The 24,314-nt window shown below is 30.5% G+C and overlaps 1 protein-coding gene across 1 annotated transcript; it reads right to left on the reverse strand.

Annotated features, from left to right (window-relative positions):
- Window positions 1-5,360: 5,360 nt before the first annotated feature.
- Window positions 5,361-7,814, reverse strand: LOC135961183 (uncharacterized). The gene has a single exon (XM_065512679.1). The coding sequence runs from the start codon at window positions 7,812-7,814 to the stop codon at window positions 5,361-5,363; it is 2,454 nt and encodes an 817-aa protein (XP_065368751.1).
- Between the last annotated feature and the right edge of the window lie 16,500 nt (window positions 7,815-24,314).

Here is a 24,314-nt window from a genome sequence, read left to right on the forward strand (position 1 = left end):
AATAAAAAGTTAAAAAAAAAAAAAAAAAACTAGATCGTCTTAGAATCACATGAGTACCCAGAATATATATACTAATATGGGTCTGCGACAAGTATTTTTGTGTTATAAACGGAATGACAAAATCACTAACCCCCATCTTTTCTGGTGATGGGTAAAAAATACTAACAAATATTATTGTGAACCTGTTAAGCTTCCCTTCCATAAAGGAAAAAAAAACGTTTGAATATAAATTTTATAAATTGACTATGAATTTTAAATATACGAATACATTAGTGGTTTTATGAATACCAATTTGCATTCTAGTGTCGATTATTGTATATTATTTTGATTCTGGTTTACTTAAAACTAAAACCTAAAAAAGAAAGAAAAATCATAATATTTTCTATAAGTAAATAAGTATGTCTGTATGTACTAAACAGCATTAAAAGACAACCCAGAAACTATGAAATCAAGAAACAAGAAATCATCTAGATACATATACATTGTATATAAGTACAAACATCTATCACTAGATTTTCATCACATTGCTTGAAATCTCATTAAAAATATCCTTCCGGCTGCAAACACCATAAATCTGCAAAAAGTCATCTAGGATTTTCAACTTCAAGAAAACAAGAAACAAAAGTCAGTGAAAAAAAAAATTCAACAACCAACTTTATTTTTTGCCATGGTCACAAGTAGTGGTAGAAAGAATTAATAAAAGTATGAAAAAAATTTGTCCCACACAACCAGCCACTCATAGAAATAAAACTCTTTTTCCAGTTCTACAATTTTCTTTAAATGTGTCGCATAAAAACACAACCACACACAATTTCATTCAGCCATCCATCCATCCATCTTGCTGTTTGTTGTTTCAGTATTTATCCATGGCTGAAACAAAGAAGTTGCAACTCCACCTTCTTTTCTTTTTTTTTGTTGATCTTTGGATAAATATGTATGTCGATGTAAAGAAGAAAAATAAAATAAATCGGACAGACCTGGCAGACATAAAGTTGGGTCACAGTGTGGATTGTGCCGTAAAATTCCATTTAAAAAGCAATTATTTTGCGTTTATTCAATACAACACCCAGCATCTGTGGCAGCTGAAACATCCATCCTTCATTGGCGTCGCTCGCAAAACCCGTAAAAGATGCCGTTAACAAAAAAAAAAATAAAGAAAAAAACACAAAACGCACCAATATTTAAAGGACTACTACTGACTGCTTCCTTCCTAGTGATATGTATCTACAGCTGTTTATATAAACTACAAGCAGCAACTACAATTGGAGAAAAAAAATATGACAACCAGCGTTAGAGCAAGAATATCATAAGCCCCAAAGGCTATAACTATAATGTTGTCCTCTGATGGCGATGAAAAAGCATATTTTGTATACCATCCACTTCCACCTCCATCTCACCAACAATAACACTAATGCTCCCACCGGACTTGGAAAGGAGAAAAAAAAAATTAAGCAAAAATCAAGATGGGAACAAATTAAAGAAGATTTCTCAAGTATTTGTTTTGGTTTGGTGGTTGGTGACCGGCCAGTCATAAAGTACATAGATTTCGTTTTACGAGTTTGTGGCTGGAATTTATTAAAAGGCCTTCTTATTAAATACATTAAAACAAAATAAATAAATAATATTACAAACAATTACTTTTTTTTGGAGAAATTTTTAATGGTGCCACCAAAATACAAGTGCTTATCTTGACATGAGTTGTTATTGTTTTCATTATGTCTTATTATTTGCTTTTTTCATGCATTTGGTAATTTTTTCTCGTTTTTCCTCTTAATATTTTGGCAACTTTTTGGGCCATAGTTGGAGGTTATTATTTTTTTACTACCCTACAAGTAATTTAAAAGATTATTGTTCTTTAATTTTTGGTTTCAACCACAAGTGTTGTAATAATTGTGGAGTTTTGTAATAGATTTCCTGTCCTGCATACACAGTGCAACGAGTTCAGATTTTTTTTAAAATCATATGATTTTAATTAAAAAAGAAAAACAATAATTATAATATTTAAAGATTCTCTGAGCTTTCAAATTGTACTTTGACTTAAAAAAAATATTAAGCCTCTAATATAAAGTCATCCTGTATAAGACCGTTTTAAAACCAATTTGGACATATTGAATTCAATTATTGATCTTATACAAGGGGTCCAATATAAAATTCTTAAAAATTCTTAGGAAAATATCCACAGCGACTTGGAAGTGCCATTGGTAAAGGAAATCCGTGAGAAATATATTGTAAAACTGCAAGACAACTTGTGCAGAGCCAAACCCGATAGAGACTCCGTATATCAGATCTACCACGCTAAGATGAGGGCCATTTATCCAAGAAGGCTGTATCGTGAGAGTTTTCACAAAAATTGACCGATGTTAAAATTGAATAAAACTTTTTTAAAAAATTCGAGAACGAAAAAAATATAAAATTGGTGTTGTTTATTTAGAGTTTAAAAAACAAGTAAGGTTTATTAATTTCAAAATGAAAGATATTTTTTCAGTATAACAGTTTTTTGTATAAAATTACCCAAGCCTTGTTAAGGTCAAGGGTGTAAAAAACTACTATTTTTTGTAAAAACTATAATGATTAGGGTGTTACTAATTCATTTAAAATTCATTTTTCTTATATAATGTAATGGCCAAACATGCCGGGCCCATTGAAGGACTTCAGTCTTCAATCAATCGGAAGCATAGCTAGCTTATGGATTGGACGTTTGATGACTCCATTCTTAGTCCTCACTATCCGCTACCCGAATTTTGCCGTCTTGGCCTGGAAAAACGGCTACTACTCGGCCCGTCAGCCACTGCATTGCTGGCAGATTGTCGTCGTGTACGACGACGATTTTGTCGACGGCGACGTCGGGCATCTCCTCGCACCACCGAGTCCGTGCCTGAAGGCCCAGGACGTAGTCTCTCACCCAGGATCTCCAAAACGTCTGCTTGAGTGCGGAAATACGCTGCCATCTCTTCAAGCACGACAGCTTGGCCGACTCGTCTATTGGCAATCCGCTGGGCAGCGTTCGTAGGCTCTCTCCGACTAACAGATGAGCTGGTGTCAGGGCCTCTCCGTCGTTGGGATCGCTGCTGATGGGACAAATTGGGCGAGAGTTCAGAACGGCCTCGATTTCGGCTAGCAACGTCGCTAGTTCTTCGGCTGTCAAGAGCGCGCTGCCAACGGTTTTGATCATCAGGTTCTTGGCTGACTTGACCGCTGCTTCCCACAACCCGCCGAAATGAGGAGCCCTGGGAGGTATGAAGATGAACTCCATCCCTCTGTTGGCTGCGAACAATTCTGCCTGCTGCAACATTTCTCCTCTGGCCTCTCGTAGCTCCCGGCTGGCTCCGACGAAGTTGGTTGCGTTGTCGCTGTAAATTTTGGCCGGCATCCCTCTCCTGGCGATGAACCTTTTGAGACATAAAATAAACGAATCGGAAGATAAGTCACTAACTAGTTCTAAATGAACTGCCTTTGAGGTGAAACATATAAATACAGCGATATACATTTTTACGGGTGGACGGCCACGAATTTTCAAAGTCACATTCATTGGACCGCAAAAATCTACGCCACATATTTTAAATGGTCGTAAAGCTCTCACCCTGTCACCCTGGCAAATTCCCCATTATTTGATTCAACAGTTTCGGTTTATACATGAAACAATGAATACAATTGCGAACAACTCGACTGCATTCTTCTTTAGCATTTATTAGCCAGATTTTATCTCGAAGAAGAGCAACTAATGCTTTTGCTCCAGCGTGGCAGTTTTCTAAGTGTAAGTGTCGCAAGTAAATCGCCACAAAATGACATTTTTTAGGCATCAATAAGGGAAATTTCGCATCATAAGAAATTGCTGCATTCAGCAATCGCCCGCCTACCCTGATAAGTGAAAATTTTAGATTCCCTTCTTCAAATTCATGAATAAATGGATTTAATCTCTGTAAGTTTGATTGCAGGACTTGTGAATTGAGAAGATTTTTAATTTCATTGGAATACTCGTATTTCTGAATGATTTCAATTATTTTCAAAAATGATAAATTCATTTCAATTGCTGTTGGGTTATTATTTGCAGTATTTAATTTTCCTTTCCGGCAGGATTGGATAAATCGCAACACATATGAAAACACTCGAATCAACTTTAGATAGGATGAATGTTTGTTAACCAACTCTATAATAGAGTTTGGTTCTTCAACAGCAAGAAATACGTTTGATTTTCTTTTCTCTAATGACATTTGTTCAGCATTCAACATAAAATGTTGATTTTCTGGCCAGTCGTTACTTTCATTAAGTAAAAACGCCGGGCCCTTGAACCAAATGGAGTCATTGAGATCATCAACATTACAACCCCTAGAAACAATATCGGCAGGATTGTCTCGTGAAGGAACATGTCGCCATATAATTTGGTCTGACAATTCCTGAATCTCTGCAACACGATTCGATACGAAAGTTGCTAGGGTTGATGGATGTGTCTTAATCCAATGAAGTGTTATTTCGGAATCTGTCCAGAACGTAACACTTTCAGTTCTACACGACATCATGGTTTTTACTTTAGCCCATACTTTGGCTAATAAATGTGCTGCACATAACTCAAGTCGTGGTAGCGACTTACTTTTCAAAGGAGCGACTTTAGATTTTGCCGTTAGTAGACGACATGAAATATTATTAGCCACTCTACTTCGAACGTAAATGCAGCAGCCGTATGCTCTTATTGAAGCATCTGAAAATCCATGAATTTCGCAATTAGAATGCGAAGCAGTTAACACATGACGGGGAACTTCAATAATATTAATTCTGGATAAATTTGTTTTAAAATTCTCCCAGGATGTATAAAGATTCATCGGAATCGATTCATCCCAATCCAATTTCTGTAACCAAAGTTCCTGAAGTAGGACCTTGGCTTTAATTACAAGAGGGCACAAAAGTCCGAGTGGATCGAATAATCTGGCAGAAACAGATAATATGTTTCGTTTTGTTGCCTTGAGTGAATGAAATGAATCATCCAACTGATATTTAAAGATATCGCTTTTCGGAAGCCAATAAGTGCCCAACGCTTTTGTAATATTTTCGGTATCATGTAAAGTTTTCTGAATTAGAATGGAATCAGCTTTCGATTCGTAGTTTGAAACCCATTTGGTTAAATTAAATCCAGCTGATTTTAATATTTCAGTAACTTGATTCCGTATTGTGTCAAGTTCTTCAATTGAATCTGCCCCAGTTAGCAAATCATCGACGTAGAAGTCTCTACGGACAATTTTAGATCCAATCGGTAGCGAGTTTTTGAATTGATTGCTTAAATGTATCAGGCACCGTATTGCCAAAAATGGTGCCGATGACGTGCCATAAGTAACCGTATTCAGTTTATAAATTTCAAGATTATGTGATTAACTTTCACGCCAAAGAATCAATTGGAATTTTCTATCTGCCTCATCAATCAAAACTTGGCGGTACATTTTTTCAATGTCCGCAGTGACTGCATATTTATGCAAACGAAACCGAATTAATGTAGAATACAACTCTTCTTGAACTGTGGGCCCAATCATTAAAAGATCGTTAAGGGAGAGATGTGTAGTAGTTCTACATGAAGCGTCGAAAACAACTCGAAGTTTCGTTGATATGCTCTGTGGTCGCAATACACACTGATGTGGTATAAAATAATGTGGCGAATCTGGTATTTTATTATCTGTAATAGTCATGTGTCCTAGCTCAATGTACTCTTTCATAAAATTATTGTACATCTCTTTCATTTTAACATCTTTTGATAGTCGACGTTCGAGCGACAGAAAACGTCGTTTCACTACGTCGAACGAGCAACCCAAATTTCTTGGATCACCCTTGAAAGGGAGCGACACTTCAAATTTACCGGATGGCAATTGTCTAACAGACTCAATAAACTTTTCTTCGCACTGTTGATGTTCTATAGGAAGAATATTTCTTTCCTTAGGAATTTCTTCTAATTCCCAAAATCTCTGGACAATTCTATCAAGAGATGTCTCAGTTTCATCAATGTCATATGTACTTATGTGGCACGATTCATTGGTGGAAGTCTTACAATTTTTGTATTTACCGGACACAACCCAACCCAGAAGCGTTTTCTGAACAGTTGGGATGTCGGGACTTCTTCTTATTTGACCAATGCATAACAATTCAAAGAAAATCTCAGCGCCGATCAACATATCAATTTTCTGAGGTTTGAAAAAGTATGGATCAGCAAGTTCTATATTATCAGGAATATTCCAGCCAGAAGTAGAAATTACTTTGTCTGGCTGATAACCGGAAATCGATCGAAGAACCCAAAAGTCCGAAGAAAATTCATGAGAATTTACTCGAGATTTCACAGTTGCCTGAATCTTAAATTTGGCTGCAGAATTAGTTTTCCCTACGCCTACAAGACTGAGATTGTTTTCTTCCTTCTTTAATTGCAATCGCTGCGAAAGTTCTTCAGTTACAAAATTAATCTGTGAACCAGAGTCCAATAATGCCCTAGCAAATACATATTGCCCGGATCTGTCCTTTATTTTCACCAAAGCCGTAGCCAAGATAACATTATCTCTATTAGACGATGAGATATTGACAGATGCACTAGGAGGCTGGTCTGGACTGGAACTTGCCATATCTAAACTCTGCACATTTGTGGCAGCATATTGATGCAAAAGAGTGTGATGCGAGCGATTGCAAACTCGACATTTCGATGCTTTGCACCTTGTTACTGTGTGGCCTTTTCTCAAGCAATTTATGCAGGCCGGAACACCTTTCACAAAGTCAAAACGTTGTTGAACTGGGATGGCAGAAAAGGATGGACAATTTGAAACATAATGTTCAACTGACCTGCAGAAAATACATTTAATGTTGTCCTGCTGTGCATTAGCTTGGCACGAAAATGATTTTCCTTTTCTTCCCGAATTATTTTCATTCTTCTTTTGTGTATTTTTATTACTTTGAGGCCGCGAACCGGAAGCTTCTTCAGCCGAAATATGTTGATATCTCCTATTCAGGGCCTCTTCGCAATCACTCCAAAGGGGCAACTTCTCATAATTAAGTTGTTCTTCCCATTTTGTTCGAGTGATTGGGTCGACTTTTGTCATTACCAGGTGAATTATTATCGCATTTGTGATTGCCTTGTCATCACCAATTGATAATAGCGAATCATATATTGCAGAAACAGTGTCAATCATGCTCCTCAAAGCTGATGACGAAGGCTTCGTTATTTCTTGCAAGTGAAACAATTGTCTAATATTATCATAAAAAATAAGACAAGGATTATCGTAAACCCGTTTCAAACTTGCCAAAGCTTTGGAATAGTTTTGTTCAGTAACTTGGAAAGCCTTTACAGTACCTAGAGCCTCATCAGAGAGACATGAAATCAAATGATTGAATTTTTCTATGTCTGTAAGCGACATATCATGATCAACCAAGCTCTCAAACAAACTAATGAAATTTTTGTACTCTGAGTACTTACCGCTAAATTTCGGTAATTTCATTTTTGGAAGGCTGCTATGGTGTGTGGAACAACCAATAGTGGTATCAAGCATACTTTGTTTTCTACTTGGAGTTAAATATCCAAGAAGTAGACATTTAGTAGACACGCATAAATCTTCTACGGCAGATCTATCTTCATTTTCAGGATCCAATATATCAATCTCCGATTGATAAGTCATTGCTTGTTCAATATATGAATTTAATATATCCAGACGACATTCTAATTCTATTGGATTGAAAGAAATGGTTTTTTCTCTTATAGATCGCCGAACCCGATCAATGTTGTTTAAAACTGTATTTTTCTGTTGGCATAAAGCTTCCAGTCTACTGGGCTTGCCATTTCTCTTACTAGCTTGCATTTTTGTATTTTTAATTTAACTTTATTCGCAAATAAGTTTTACAAGTATGTATATGGAAGGATCTCAAGAAAATTTAATTGTTTATTTTAAAGTAAATAACAATTTTCGAGATCTAAAACGATTAAACGACTTCCAACTTGGCTTCGATAAAATTTTAATTTCAGTAAAATATTGTATAAAATCAAATATTTTTCTGAGCGAATAAAATTATTTTTAAATTCAATTATATTACAATTTAACTTTCTATCAAATTGTTTGCTGGGTTGTACGTACAAACAAGTTAATATTTGTAATCATAAACAAATGACCTCAAAATCAATATTTTTTCAAGTGTAAAGTTTTTTACTAAAATTATTTTTCAATCTTATTTTTAAACAGTAATCACTTTGAACTCAATCCTCAAGCTTTTTTTATAGATAATCATAAATATTACGATTTTATAATTAAAAGGGATATATTTATTTATCGAATTATATATTATTTAATTTTCATAAAAGTTTTTCGCTTTAATTTAATTAATTAAAAAATGTTCGCTGGGATGTGTGTTTGTTTTTCTTATGTTGCCTTCTCTACCATTTACATGTGTTGATCTACGTCACTAACATGTGTAACAGTGGAGCCAAGTCTCAATATCACAACAGCTGCGTACAATAATGCCAAGTTATGATCAATCACAATAATTGTAATTAGTAGGTTACAAAAAGGAACAACTCTGTTAATTTGGCGAATGTCGGTAATAAACAAACAGCACAATAATAATTAAAGTGAAAGTAAAATTTGGAAAATGGTAAGTATTAGTTACTAATTATTATTAAATTCTATTTTCCAGGAAAATTAAACAAATTTAAAGCAAGGAGAGCTGAGTGTAAATATAAGAGAAAAATTAAGAGAAAACCGATCGAGATCAAGTTAATTGTAAATTTAATAATGAAGTTTTGTGTAATTTTCTTTTTGACAATAAATTTATCAAAAATATTTAATTGTGTTTTATTTAATGTTTCACTTCTCAGGGCGAATAATATAATAAATTGGTAAGAAAAAATAATCGTGTGGAATAAACTTGCGGAACGTGAATTTATTTTGTATTAAAATAAAAAAGTATTTTATATACTTCGTATTTATACGCGAGTCTCACACAAATTATTTATTCTTGAATACCTGGTTGTTGTTCTGTTGTTGGTTTGAACTTCCCTTTTCTTTTAGACACAAGCAGCAGTTGCAGTGCATTTGGATGCTCCTTTTTTATTTTGGGATGAAAGGCGAAGGTGTTTATTTTTGGTTTGGTAAAATGTTTTTATTATAATGTTATTAACCGTGTGTTTTAATAACGATCGCGATTAATTTAACAATAATTGTTTTATAATTTTATTTATTTTTTCAATACTTGAAATTGTTTCTTAAAGCACAAGCACTTTGTTGTTTTAATTGTTTGGTTTTTATATAGCGAGAATTGTACAATTTTAGTATGTACGAATTTTTGAAAATGTTTGTTTTAATTGTTTTAAATCGGTCCATGCTCGGGCGCCAAAATGTATCGTGAGAGTTTTCACAAAAATTGACCGATGTTAAAATTGAATAAAACTTTTTTAAAAAATTCGAGAACGAAAAAAATATAAAATTGGTGTTGTTTATTTAGAGTTTAAAAAACAAGTAAGGTTTATTAATTTCAAAATGAAAGATATTTTTTCAGTATAACAGTTTTTTGTATAAAATTACCCAAGCCTTGTTAAGGTCAAGGGTGTAAAAAACTACTATTTTTTGTAAAAACTATAATGATTAGGGTGTTACTAATTCATTTAAAATTCATTTTTCTTATATAATGTAATGGCCAAACAAAGGCTCTCTTGTTAGAGAGCAACTAGTGATAAGATTTAAATACTTATTGTAAGGCCTATAGAAGGTAGATTCAATAAATAAATAAAACGTAATAATATTTTTTTATTATCTGTCATTTTTAGACTTATGAAATATTAATTTTTCATCTTAACTAGATGCATCAATCTGAAATTATGTACGACTTAAATTTTGAACTTTAATTTAGAAACATTTGTACAGTATAAATCTATTTAAAGCATTGACCTTTTCCCATCTTTCTGGCAACATATGGATTCCGAGCAAAAATAACTGCTCATCTTTTGAGGCCATGGGCGAAAATATTGCAGTATCGGATAGTCTGTTCTGAAGTGAAGCGTATTCCAGAGAGAGATTACTGCATATTCTGGTGGTTTTTCGGCCAATGATCGCTTCAAACGAATCACTTGCGTTCGGTACAAAAGCCCTGTGATGGTCTCGTCAGATTTCCCACCAAATACAGAAAATTACCTTAGCGCCATGGATATTTGACTTTGGTGTCGATTTGCCTGGTTGGCCAGGCTTCACATACGATCTCCTAGGCTTCGGGTTATCGTAATGGATCCATTTTTAATCGTATGTAATGATACGGTGCAAAAATGATTTACTTTTACAGCGTTCAAACATCGTTTTGGACATGCAAAATAGTCTTTCAAGGACTCTAGGCGTCAATTCGTATGGTACCAAATGTACCTGCTTGTGGATGAATCCTACGTTTTTAAATTGCTGCTTGAGTAGATCCCAATGATTTTGCAAATTTTACAAGAAACTTCATGGAATACTTTCTTCAATTCGTGGTCTTCAAACTTTTTTGGCTGGAACATGGAACACTTTCAACATAATCTTTGATAAGCAATCGGTGTGCTTCAATACTGTTCGGCATTTTCCGAAAATCACTTTATCAAGCATAAATATCTTAAAAATGTTTGTATTCAAATAAGATTCAATACAAATAAGTTTCATATCAAAAGAAAACTGTTTATAATCATATACTCGGTATTATTAAATTTCGAATTCCTTCTTTATTCACGAGATAGTCTGCTATCAATGGCTCTCGAACTATGTAAATATCAAATTTTGACAGGAGTCCACTGACAGATGCCTGTTGACAGGAGCAGTGTTACCCTTTCAATTAAGAGTCGGGATATTAAAAAAAAAATTATTCTTTGGGTTTTTTAATTTAGAATTTCCAAAATACATATGTACATACATACATACATACATATGTATGTATGTATGTATGTATGTATGTATGTATGTATGTATGTATGTATGTATGTATGTATGTATGTATGTATGTATGTATGTATGTATGTATGTATGTATGTATGTATGTATGTATGTATGTATGTATGTATGTATGTATGTATGTATGTATGTATGTATGTATGTATGTATCAGAGCTGTAAATGAATCACTCATTTTTGAATTAATTCGCGAATCATTCACACAAAAAAATGAATTGAATGAAATTTGAGTCAATTCAAATGAATTTGGTAAAAATGAATTGCAATTCGTTTCTAATTCAAATGAATTGAATTGATTTTGAATTAATTCAAATGAATTTGGTAAAAATGAATTGCAATTCGTTTCCAATTCAAATGAATTGAATTGATTTTGAATTAATTCAATTCATTTACAATTCATTTGAATTGAATTGATTTTGAATTAATTCAAATGAATTAGAAAAAAACTTAGCAATTCATTTCCAAATGCATTCTAATTAAATCTAATTAGCCTTATTTATGAAACTCAATTGTGTTTTGAACTACATACATTGTTATTTTTCCTGATTTTTGATTATTTTTGGAAGATAGTTTTATTTTTTTGAAATAAATATAATATAAACATTAGCAAAAAGTTTGTCGTTGGGTGGTCGTGGGTCACAAAATTTCAAAAATTATTAATTGCTTCTTGAATATTAAATATGTTTTGTCGTTCAGCGTATTTCAAAATAAAAATCAGTTCTTCTTGAAGAAATAAACTCCAAACACCATGTTTTCATTGATCAGGCGCGTATATATGTCAAGGCTTTTCAATTTTTGTACTGGATATTTTCATTTTGGTAGGAGAAATCTTTCATTCCCCCTAGAGATCTGCTCTTGAATTTGATTGATTGCAACTCATTTTCGAGTCATTCATTTGAATTGCTAATTCTTTTTTCTAATTCATTTGAATTAATTCAAAATGAATTCAATTCAAATGAATTGTAAATGAATTGCAACTCATTTTTACAAATTCATTTGAATTAGAAATGAATTGAAATTCATTTCTGCTTAATTCGTTTGAATTGATTCAAATTTCATTCAATTCATTTTTTCAATTCAATGAATTAATTCAAAATTTAGCTAATTCATAATGAATTAAAATCAAAAAAGAATGATTCATTTACAGCTCTGGTATGTATGTATGTATGTATGTATGTATGTATGTATGTATGTATGTATGTATGTATGTATGTATGTATGTATGTATGTATGTATGTATGTATGTATGTATGTATGTATGTATGTATGTATGTATGTATGTATGTATGTATGTATGTATGTATGTATGTATGTATGTATGTATGTATGTATGTATGTATGTATGTATGTATGTATGTATGTATGTATGTATGTATGTATGTATGTATGTATGTATGTATGTATGTATGTATGTATGTATGTATGTATGTATGTATGTATGTATGTATGTATGTATGTATGTATGTATGTATGTATGTATGTATGTATGTATGTATGTATGTATGTATGTATGTATGTATGTATGTATGTATGTATGTATGTATGTATGTATGTATGTATGTATGTATGTATGTATGTATGTATGTATGTATGTATGTATGTATGTATGTATGTATGTATGTATGTATGTATGTATGTATGTATGTATGTATGTATGTATGTATGTATGTATGTATGTATGTATGTATGTATGTATGTATGTATGTATGTATGTATGTATGTATGTATGTATGTATGTATGTATGTATGTATGTATGTATGTATGTATGTATGTATGTATGTATGTATGTATGTATGTATGTATGTATGTATGTATGTATGTATGTATGTATGTATGTATGTATTTAAATGAAATCAGGTTTATTCCGCAACTTTTGTCTATGGGTCGGTCTAATGTATTTAATGTTTATTAAAATGTCCATCATTTTCTTTACGAGAGGGATATCCATAAATTATATATGTATGTACATATATATTTTTCCTTTCAACCTTAATTTGAGCATCATTTTGTAGGTTGTTTTTCTGTCCCCTCACCATCGAATTATCATCATCTTTGTTTTATTTTTGCTCTTTAGAAATTATTATCATCCATGTTTGCCTGAAACACGATCTAACATGAATTTCAATTTTCTATTTTTATTTCCCGTAGGCATTTTTCTTTTTGGCTTAAATGTTTTTGTTTTCTTAACAGTTTTTTATTTGAAAACATAGAAATATATGTACATATGTATGTATGTGTGTAATTTGTGTGTATATTTGTTTGTTTATTTCACTCGAATATTTTTACCACCCAGCAAACAGAAAGTCAAAGGTTAGGGGGGATAATTTCGGATCAAATTGTATGGTATTGAAAATGGAAAAAATAGTTCCAACCAAAAAAATATTGGTGGTGAGTATATTTTTTATAAAATATTAATTTTTGTTGAGGAATCTTTTACTTTCAAGTCATTATCAAAAGCTTTTGTTAAACCTTCATGTTTGCTGGGTAATGGTAGTGGTGTGTGTGGTGATTTTATCTACATATTTGGTGTACATTTGTATTGGTATACTAGGATTGTTTATTAGTACGAGGTTAGTCTGATAGGATCATAAGTTTTGAACTGTTTCGATAATAAGCATTTGTCAATATATTCCCAACTTTCAAGTTCTTTATATTTTTTCAGACTTTTCATTCACGAACCTTTTGGTTTGAAATTCACATTGAATAGCGACATAACTCAAGAAATCAAAGACGATTTTAAGACTGTTAAATTGTCGATGGATAAGTTAAAATTTGAACGCCTAACCCCAAGTTTCTATACCAAAATTCTCGTTTTTATAACTGATATATTGATACCATGTTCGTGCGTAATCTGGGGGTTTAGTGGTCACTTTACTAACCACATTTTCTATAGTCTTTAAAACATAGTTTATTGGCATATATTGGCATTTTGCTAAACAACTAAATTATTTGGAGCCATAATTTATGTTTTTTTCACAATTTTGCCGTCGGGGTACTCTGGTTAGATTAATGTATTATATAGTTTTTCTAAGAGACTTTCACGCATTCAAAAAAAATGCTCAGAGTGTTTATTGTTCATATAATTCAGTGTTATTTTGCTATTTCGTTTGTTTGGTCAGAAAATTTGTAAACAATTATTTTTAATGACAACCTTACGGTGGTTAATAAACTAACCACCCTATTCCATAAAAAGCCTTGGAATGAGATGGTTTTTTTATCCTAACATTGATTAAAGTAAAAATGCTATTGTTTGGATTAAAAACCGTACCTGAAAGAGTTAACCAAAAATTCTGATAAATTGAAAAAGTTATCGATAAAACCAAATTAAACACTTTTAAGCCAGACCGCGTTTGAGTAGTAGTGTCAGTAGTCGTATCCATAGTGCTACGATTGCTAATAGAAAAATAGATAGACATTGAAATTATATGATGAGAAAGAAAGAAAGTCATTTACTTGTTGGCTTCTTGCCAACTTGGTCATCATTGTATTGGATGGAAAACTGTTAAATGTGTTGGTTATTTATGTTTGCATAAGTGTTTGTATTTGTGTATAGCTTTGTTCGTGTTGTTATGGGATTTCAGTTAAATGTGAGAAGATAAAAAGAAAAAAACAAGGATACACTCGCTTAATAAAAAAGATGGAAAAAACCGAAACCAACAACACTTATCAGAAATTGAGTGAAAATATTTGCATAAGGACTTTGTTTTCAATTAGGTCAAAATGTAAGAAAATCATAAATTAAAAACAATAATGCCAACAATAACAAAAGCAAATATCTTAATGATTTTAGAATGTTGCAAGGACATTTTTAATATTTCCATCTATGTACGAGTAGGTTTATATCAAAAGGAAAGTGTTGCACATACAATTCTATGAAACATGCCAAATGGGTCAATTAGAAAAATGCATTTTTATTTGAAATTTAAATGCTTTTATTTTTTTTAAATTAAAAACTATTTTAATTTGTTCCTTTTTAATAAGATGATTAAAAAAAATTTTAAGATTTTTATTTAATGACTTCTTTTGTTTCTTTTTATATTTCTGATACAATTTTAAATAAAATAGAGAAAAGAAGAGCTGTATATAAAAAGTTACACTCCTCCAAATACGGAACATGTAAAATAGAGAACATGTAATTTGGCCCATACATAATTCAAATACACTAAAAGTTGGTGGTAAATACTAATTAACTAGGAAACAGCTTAAAATCTACCGAATTATTTTCCAAGTAAATCACTGCGCCCTGTTGCCACCACATTACAGCACAAATGGCTGAAAATTCAAATTTTGAGTGTGTGTATTGGGTCATCTCTTATTATATTCATGTAATTCAGTTAGATTTTTATAAAAATTAAAAAAAATCTAAAAAGTGCAAAATGTTAAATTTTTCATAAAAATCATGTTGGCGTATGAGTATTATTTACTAATAATAATAAGTATACTAAAGCATCCATTCGAATAATGCTCGTTGGAATATCCGCTCAGTTTTTGATTTTATGTAGAATAATCGATTTTTTTGTTTTATAATTTAAAAATTTCATAAATATTATAATCTCAATAATTATAATAATTACACTGTCCAACAAATTGAGATTCTTTGTTTGAAATAGAATAGCGACCATATAATTCTGAATGGGTACGTCGAGTAGATAATTTTTGTAGAATAAACTTCTAGTCCATCTGGTCTGTTTTTATACAGTAGGTCAAAGTTCTAATTTTTTGATCGAAGGGAGCATTATACTAAATGAAAAACATTTTGTAAGTCAACGTCTGAGAGAATTCTTATTGTCCGATTTATATTGTGGAATTTTACGGGGGATTATTTATGTGGAAGATCTTAGCCCTTTAGCTCCTCTCTTTTGGGGTAAATTTGAACCTTTTTTCGAGAAAATATTCTATGAATATTTTTGCCGGAAAATTTTAGTGGGGGTCTCCAAAGATACAAAAGTTGTAAATAAAGCGCTTTACGCTTAATAAGCAAAATTACAAGCCACCTTGGGTATCACATTTTAAAAAAAAAATAACCAAAAATCCATGTATGATACGACTGAGCTGATGTTTAAAATATAAATAGTCCTTAAGAAGGTCTATAAAAATCGTTTTTTCCAAAAATAGTCCTTAAGAAGGTCTATAAAAAACGTTTTTTCCAAAACACATTTTGCATGGAATATTTAAAAAAACCTTAAAATTATTCAAAAGATAGCAAGGTTTGTGGAGCTCTTGATGAATAAATAAAAGTTTTTCTATAAGCAGTTGATATTAGTGAAAACCTTAGGCCTTGAGGATTAACAGTTTAGTGAAAAGAAGTAATTTTATGATTTTTTCGGACGTCATTTATTTATAGAAACTAAGAAATTATAATATAGGAATTTTCCATGAACAAAAATATAAAATTTGAATTAATTTCAACCGTTAAAAATTATATTATAACAAGATTGGGAAATAATGTAGATCCAAATGTCCTTAAATCAGTGGCATTATAGTTTGAAAAATTTTTTATTTTCAAATACCAAAATTCCATAAAAGGTTGAAAATGTGTTCCAGAAACTGAGCTTTTTTAGAAAAGTGCGTGCTGTGACGTTATTTACCATGTGATAGTAAAATAGTTTTGTGCGTATTTAAATAATATATAGTGCTATATAAACTTGGAGCTTTTTCAAGGATAGGTGATTTGCCTTTTTAAAATTTTTCAATCAATCCAAAATTTTTTTTAAATTGGCAAAGTTTTCATAGGTCTGGGGGCGACTAGGTCCTCTTAAGTGAGCCAAGTTTTACTTTGCATACTTTTGCATTAGGATTTCTTTTCGGATCATATACAAATTTTATATAGTCCCGAAGAAAATTATTTATAATTATTTATTTATTATTTATTTTAAAAATAAATACATAAACCTAAATCTCTCTTGAACTAAAAGAGATAACTTACTTATACTATTTATATTTTAAATTTCAGCTCATTCGGATCATAAATAAATTTTTTGTGATTTTTTTTAAAAAATGTGAGACCCGTGCGGCTTGTAATATTACTAATTAAGCGTAAAGAGCTTTATTTACAACTTTGGTATCTTTGGTGGCCTCCACTGAAATTTTCCCGTAAAAGTTTTCGTAAAATATTTTAATCCTTAAATGTCCTTTTTGATAGAACTTTTTTTGATTTTCTCCAAAAATGTGTCAAATTGACCCCTAAAGAGAGGAGATAGAGGGTTATGATCTTGCATAAAAATGATCACCATAAAATTCCACAATATAACTCTGACAATATGAATTCTCTCAGACATTAACTTAACTTTTCAGTTAGTATAATGCTGCCTGCGATCAAAAAAATAAAACCAGTTGGACTATATGTTTACGGCTATATGCATAAAAAACCTTATTGTAGATTTAAAACACAATTTTGTTAACGAACACTTTACCTTTAAAAACCATTTATAAAAGTATTGTATTCATAAAAGTTAGATAAAGGTACAATAACTAATGTACTGATTTTTGTCTAAGCTGGCAATGCTTCTCATTTATTTCCCGTTTTTTGTTGTTAGTGTTGATTTCAATTAGGATAAAATATTCGTTAATTTTCTTTTTTTCATTAATTGTTTTTAGTAATAATACATTTTTGAAGATAACAACTAATTTTTAGATAAAAAAAGTATATCTGATTCTAGTAAATGTATATTGTTAAGCTAAAATGTATTAATGTACAAACTTTTTTATATAGTTTATTTCAATTATTATTTAAAGTATTCGAATGACGAATATTCTGTGATAAAATAAACATCACTGTTTTTTAATTTGTTTTATTAATTTATTTTTATTGACATTTTGTTAAATTTTAACAGAATTTAATGAATTTCTATGTGGAAACACATAGTTTTAATTCCGGAGTGGATATATTAGATTGTGTGGACCTTCTTCTACAATGTTTACACATTTTATTACTATATGGCGTTGCAGGTTAAAAATAAATGCCAATCAAACTCACTTGTGAACCTCATGCCGGAGTAATATCAAACAAAATCATATACTATTAAAATGGAACTTATTCGCCACCGGAGTGGAAATTGTGTTTAGTAATTGCAATAGTATTATCTATTATTCAAAATTTATCTTTAAAATCCTCTATTTTAAGATAAACAGTAAAAATAATTCCTTAAAGTATGTTTAAAGTAGGTTCGAACCTACTATAAAATTTGTACACTTAACAATTGTTAATCAAAGGTATTTTAATCTATTAATCATTTATGAAAAATTGCCTATAATTGGTTTATAAACCTTTTGTAAATTTTTATACATATGGCTGTTAATATGTACTTATTACAAAACCGTAAATGAACAACTAAAAAAAACAATGTGAAGTTAAATTTTAGAAAATACGCTACGAAATCAATTTAAAGAAATAATTTTAACATATTTCTGACCAAAAACTAAATTTCATTGAAGTCTGTCAATTAGAAGTCGCTCCTCACTCTAATCCATAACAGGCAGAACTGTTTAAAACAGAAATATATTTTTAAGCCAACTAGCTCCTTTTTGGACCTTATCGTGTTTTCAACATACACACGGGCGGACATAGCTAGATCACCTTAGATTGTTATGAAGACCCAGGATATATATGTTTTGGTTCTACTACCAATATTTCGATGTGTTACAAACGGAATGACAAGCATTTTTTGATGTTGGGTATAAAAATTCCTGGACATGAACTAATTTTTTAATTTTTCCAGGAAATTGTGTACCCTAATGTAGCATTACAATTTGATGTACAAACAAAATGTGCGAACAAAATATTCAATTTCACATGGCATTTAATATTCAACAATTATTCGCACAACATAGTTGAAGGAAGTTTATTAATAATTTAAAAATGAAGCAGTAAAAACAGCCGCTTGGTGAAAATCATTAATCATATTTAACATTTAGACAATGTTCTAAACATTTTACGAAAAACTTTTGCAAAGTTATTTTGAAAATGGAAACATTTGTTTTGTTTAAAATATTCACATATGTGTTTATGCTGGACGTGGAAAGCGTAATTTCAAATAAACCCTCTAATGCCCAAGCAAACCCAAGGCACTTATCGCAAAAATGCCAATAAATGCAAATATAACTGATTTTGCATTTCAAAAACTCATGTAGCAGTTGCTAAAAAGCTTTCAAAGTTTTTGAAATGAAATATCAGTTATATTTGCATTTATTGTCATTTTGCGATGAGTACCTTGAGGCATGCTTAAGCATTAGAGGGTTAATATTGAGCAATCTCTCAACTATTGTGTATACCAAAAATTACTACATTTGGATTTAGATAAAAATCCATCAACACAGGAAATTGACTTTGTTCAAAAAATTAATAAAATCTTAACAAAACAACCCTTATTACCACGTATTTTGATAAATTGTTACATCGATGCTTTCGTTTTACATCAATATAACAAAGTTTTATTAATTTGTTCAACGTATTATATTCCAAAGTTACGCGTGCCTATTGTTTGCCATTTGGATATATTTTTGTTTGGATTGGAATGTAAAAAAAGTCGACATGGCGTGTTACGCACCCAAGTAACTAGAAAAGAATTTCGAGTAGACAAAACAACAAATAATAAAAAGGTTTATACTTTTTTTGGAAGTAAAAATTCTTTTGTACAGCAAACAAAGGGTAGTGTGAATGGAGTCCTGACAGGTGGCTGGCTCAATCTTTGAGAAGGCAGTTTCTTGTGTAGTTTTTTTTTACACTGTTGTATTAAGCTGTGAAATTAATGTGCGTTTAATGCCAATATGAGTTTGTTTGCTTTGCGTTTATAAACGATTTGATAGACATATTTATTATTTTCTTTTCCTGATGTTTGTTCATGGCAACTAAACCAAAAACCAAACTATTGTATGAGTAAACATACCATAAATACTTATACTACATACAATGGAAATAAAACTGATGATGATGATGATGTAGTAGAGAATTAAATGGATATTTTGCGTTACAGAACGTTCGTTATGGTTTGGGGTTTTCAAGTAAAATTACACGGCTCATTTCCTGTATACACTCAATTAACAGCAAAGGGAACAACAACAAAACAGAAATTCTTTTAAATTTTTACATGAAAAAAAAGGATCTTAACAAAATTTCTTAAACACAATGAATTTTTTCCAGCGAAATACAAAAATTTAACAATATTAAAAAAAAAAACTTTAATAAATCATAAATTTTTGTTGCATCTTCTTAATGTGCTATGGTTTCTTTCATAATGAGCTCTAAATCTTGTTTTTCCATTTATTTTAATAAATTTGTTTGTATTATTTACTAGTAAATTTAAATTAGATTATTAAATATGCTCGTAACATAAAAGATAGCATTTAATATTTTCTCATGTAATTCACATAAATTCTTTTATTTTTTTTAATATTCTTTAAGAGAAATATTTTTGAAATTAATTTTTATCATAAATTTAACAACGCATGATTTTTCTATTTTTATGTTTTTGAAAAAATTGGTCAATTCACAAGGTCTTATATCAGTCATGTTGTCATAATGTCCTAATATATCACGACTCGGCAGCTCGGCATAACCGACTCTTAGGCATGCGGCTCAGGTCTCTGCTGGTTGGTTACGATAACACAATAAACATAGCATACAGAGTAGTATTATTTTAGGACACTTTTTGTTTGAAAAACAATAAAACCCATTGGGAAATATTAGGACATTATGACAATATGACATGATATGAGACCTTGTGAATTGACCAAATATATATTTTCTTTGTTGTCCTATACTTAGGATGTTCTAGTGTTGTAGTATTTAGTAGAAATATGTACTTACCACCATCGAAATTTTATATTTGTTTTTTCCAAATCCCAAAAATCTGTAACAGAAAAAAATAATGCCATTAACAAAATTGTTACGAAATTGCACTTCTACTTATCAATACGCTGTTATTATCATTGCTTATAAGCATAACAACATTAACTGTTAAAGCTGCCAAAAGCTCCAGAAATAGAACATTTTAGTTTTTTTCGTTAGATATTTCATGAAATTCTACTAGATGGCACTGTAAATAACAACTGTAAATAGCAACAGCAAGCTGCAGAGAGTTGTTAGAGTTAGTGTATTGTGGGTGCTGTTAGACTTAACATCAACTGTATTACCAATGTGTTTTTAAAGTGTGTGTTGTTGTGTAAATTTAAATAAAAAAAGAGTCGTTACTAATTTTAAACTATATACTGATCGCTTTAATTTGCAATTAAAATAATACGGTTTATTTAAAGGAAATAAATCACCCTTTTCAAAAGGTAAAAACGTAACAATATTGGTCTTTAAACTTTTTGTACTTTAAAATAAAATTCTTAATAAATGAGATATTATTTTTGTTGTGTCTTATTTCCGACATTCTGGTTGAATTTTCCTCTTTAGGGTATTCAGGGACTTTTAGTAAAACCCACCGATGATAGTATAACCCAGAACCGGTTATACTATCATCGGTTACAGGAACCAAAATTGGAGGCGTTTGTGAAGCAGAACCATTGCTACATCGGTTATTTTCGTATGAGCTTTGTCCCGGTGATATTCGACCTGAGGGAACCAGTTTTAATACCAGTTCTGCTTCACAAACACTCCCGTTTTTGTATCACAGCAACCAGTTCCAGAACCGGTTCTATACAACCGGTGATAATACAACCGGTTCTAGAAAAGGTTTCATTAGTACTGATTTTGAAGAATTGTTTGTCTTTATTTATTGTAATTATATGAATTTTGGGTTTATAATTTTTAATTTGTTTATGTAAATGTCTACAGTGTTTGCTTTTATTGTAAACAAATTAATTTTATGCATTAAAACTACTAAAATAAATAAAAGCTCAAATATAAAAATACATATTATAAGCATTTTTCTTTACCATAACCAAAAGTTGTATCCATATGGATACAGTCCAAAAAACACATTTAGAGTAAATTTTTTTTAAAATCGAGTTCTTAGGGCCAATTTAGTCGAAATCCAAAATAAATGGATAAAAAAAACTTGTAGCGAAAGGGTTTTAATGGTGTTTTTCGCTCATTTTTAAAAGAAGGACAAAAAAGAGCCATGCCTTGAGGATTTAGAGGGTTAACATATTCTACAAAAATGTTCTCCGTAATATTTTACATAACTTTGCTGAACACATTTTATACCTAAAATGTAAGGATCACATGGTTTCTTATGCCGATTAACAATAAGAATGTGCCAGAGTTGGGAAACTTTAACCCCCCCTCCAATGAAATTCAGATGTAAACTTTCAAAACGCCGATACACGTGTCCTTTTGTTTTTGTCTCCTCTATCAAAATTTATTGGTCGGACCTTGTAATTTTTTTGTGTTGTACAGTGTTATAAATATATTTTAAGAGTTATTTTACAATTATTCAGTTAAACAATTGCAATCATTTGAAAATAAACAACTTTAAACATATGTTTCTATCTTGATATTTTTTACTGGACAACAATTTTCCAGTAACAAATATCAAGTTCTCTATCAACGAACTGTCATTTTTAATATTCTCTTGCTCTCTCGTTACAAGCTATTGAAAGTAAACGAACGCAATCCCGTAACTTTCAGTAATAATTTGTACAAATTAATACAAATTATGAGTTACGCGAACCGGTGAACTTATAAAATCTATTGCTGCCAAACATTTACAATTTTTAAATTAACATATAAATGTTAAGCATCATTATTACATGCACACATTATAACGTCTAATGCCGTACCAAAAATAATTTCTATAGTGTAAAATATAAACTGTTCAATATGATTATTAGGCTGGCACTTATTTGGGATTTCTATATTGCTACGAAATTGTATTTGAATTCAAATATAACGTTTTCTAGCGGCTGGTTTCCAGTTAACATATCTATGGATATTATTAACTTAGTTGTGGGACATACAACTTTGAATAAAAGCCTTGAGTTGATCATTGTAGAGATAGAACTTTCATGAAGCTACTGGAAGGAAGATGGTGCTGTTTATAAATAATGGCAGAGGTTGTAGTCGGTTTTTAGTTTATAATTGGCGTTGATAGAGTTAACATCAACTGCATTATTGTACATTATAAAGTGTAATTTAAGTATCAAAAGCATCCTATTTATTTAAAGGAAATAAACCACCATTTTTAAAAGGTAAAAACGTAACAATATATTTATAATTTTTTTGGAGTAGAGGTCTAACAATATCCGAAAAATTTAAAATTAGATAATTAGCAACCCAAAGAAACAATCTGAAATTAAAAATTATAAAATTTCATCGAAATCCGCATTAAAAAACATAAAATTTAATAATAAAAAAAATTATTTAATAAATATATAATTCATTGAATTAAAATAAATTGTTTACAAAAGATAATTCATATTTACCCCCTGTTCTTAATGAACTTAATGACAATGATAAAAAAAATGGTTTTAATATCAATTTCCATATATAAGTTGTAAAATTTTCTGTTTTGTGACTGTCATGACAGGTCAGAATACGGGGAATATAAATATATTTTTTAACAAATTAATTATTATTATTTATCGCCGCATTCTGAACTTCATGACAGTGACAAAACATAACAAAACTGATTATTTTAAAACATTTGTATGGAAATTGATATTAAAATCATATATTTTTTTTTTGTAATTTTGTCATTGGAATCAAAAATTTTAAAGAATTTTTTTAATTCAACTTTCAAAAGCATATCACATTTTTTCTCTCAACCCATTCCATCAAAGTATTCACTACGAATTAATTCTTAAGCATCATATTTTATTCCGTATTGAATTCATTCATTCGAGAATTGCTTATCTATAGAATTTGATCCTTGTTAAATTATCAGAATTTTCTTTAATTTAATTAAATTTTTTGGTGAATAAATTAAAATTTATTTTTATTTTTTTTTCGATTTTTATGCTAAAATTTTTCGGATCCCTGGATCCGCGTCTGATTTAAATATATTTTCTGACTGAAGTTAAAGAATTTGTTTTATTGGTAATGGTTTTATCTTCTAAATTATGATTTTAATGAGGTCAGCTTAAATTGAATGAATTAGTTCTGCAGGCAATAAAGTTCAGAATACGAGTTTTAAATAAAATGTAATATATAATTTGTTTAAACTAAAAAAATATTTTACGACATTATGACAATACGACCTAATAGCAAACCGTTTGAATCCCCCAAATGTATTTATATTCATATAAGTATGCCCACAATTTTATTTTCAATATGTTTTGGAATTTTCTAAAAAAAACTCGTAAAATTCAGGAAATTGAAAAGCTAATTGGATTTTTATTTCCAAATTTAGTTTTTAAATATTGCCATTTTGAACGTTATCCAATTTTTTTGATGACGGATAAACAATAAAAAAAATCCAATATGTATAAGGATCACACTTACGTACATACATAAGTAAG

Source organism: Calliphora vicina, chromosome 5 (assembly GCF_958450345.1).
Source record: "Calliphora vicina chromosome 5, idCalVici1.1, whole genome shotgun sequence".
Lineage (NCBI taxonomy): Eukaryota > Metazoa > Arthropoda > Insecta > Diptera > Calliphoridae > Calliphora > Calliphora vicina.

Excerpts from the sequence above, each read along its gene's own strand:
- LOC135961183 (XM_065512679.1), bottom strand. The coding sequence starts at position 7,814 with ATGCAAGCTAGTAAGAGAAATGGCAAGCCCAGTAGACTGGAAGCTTTA.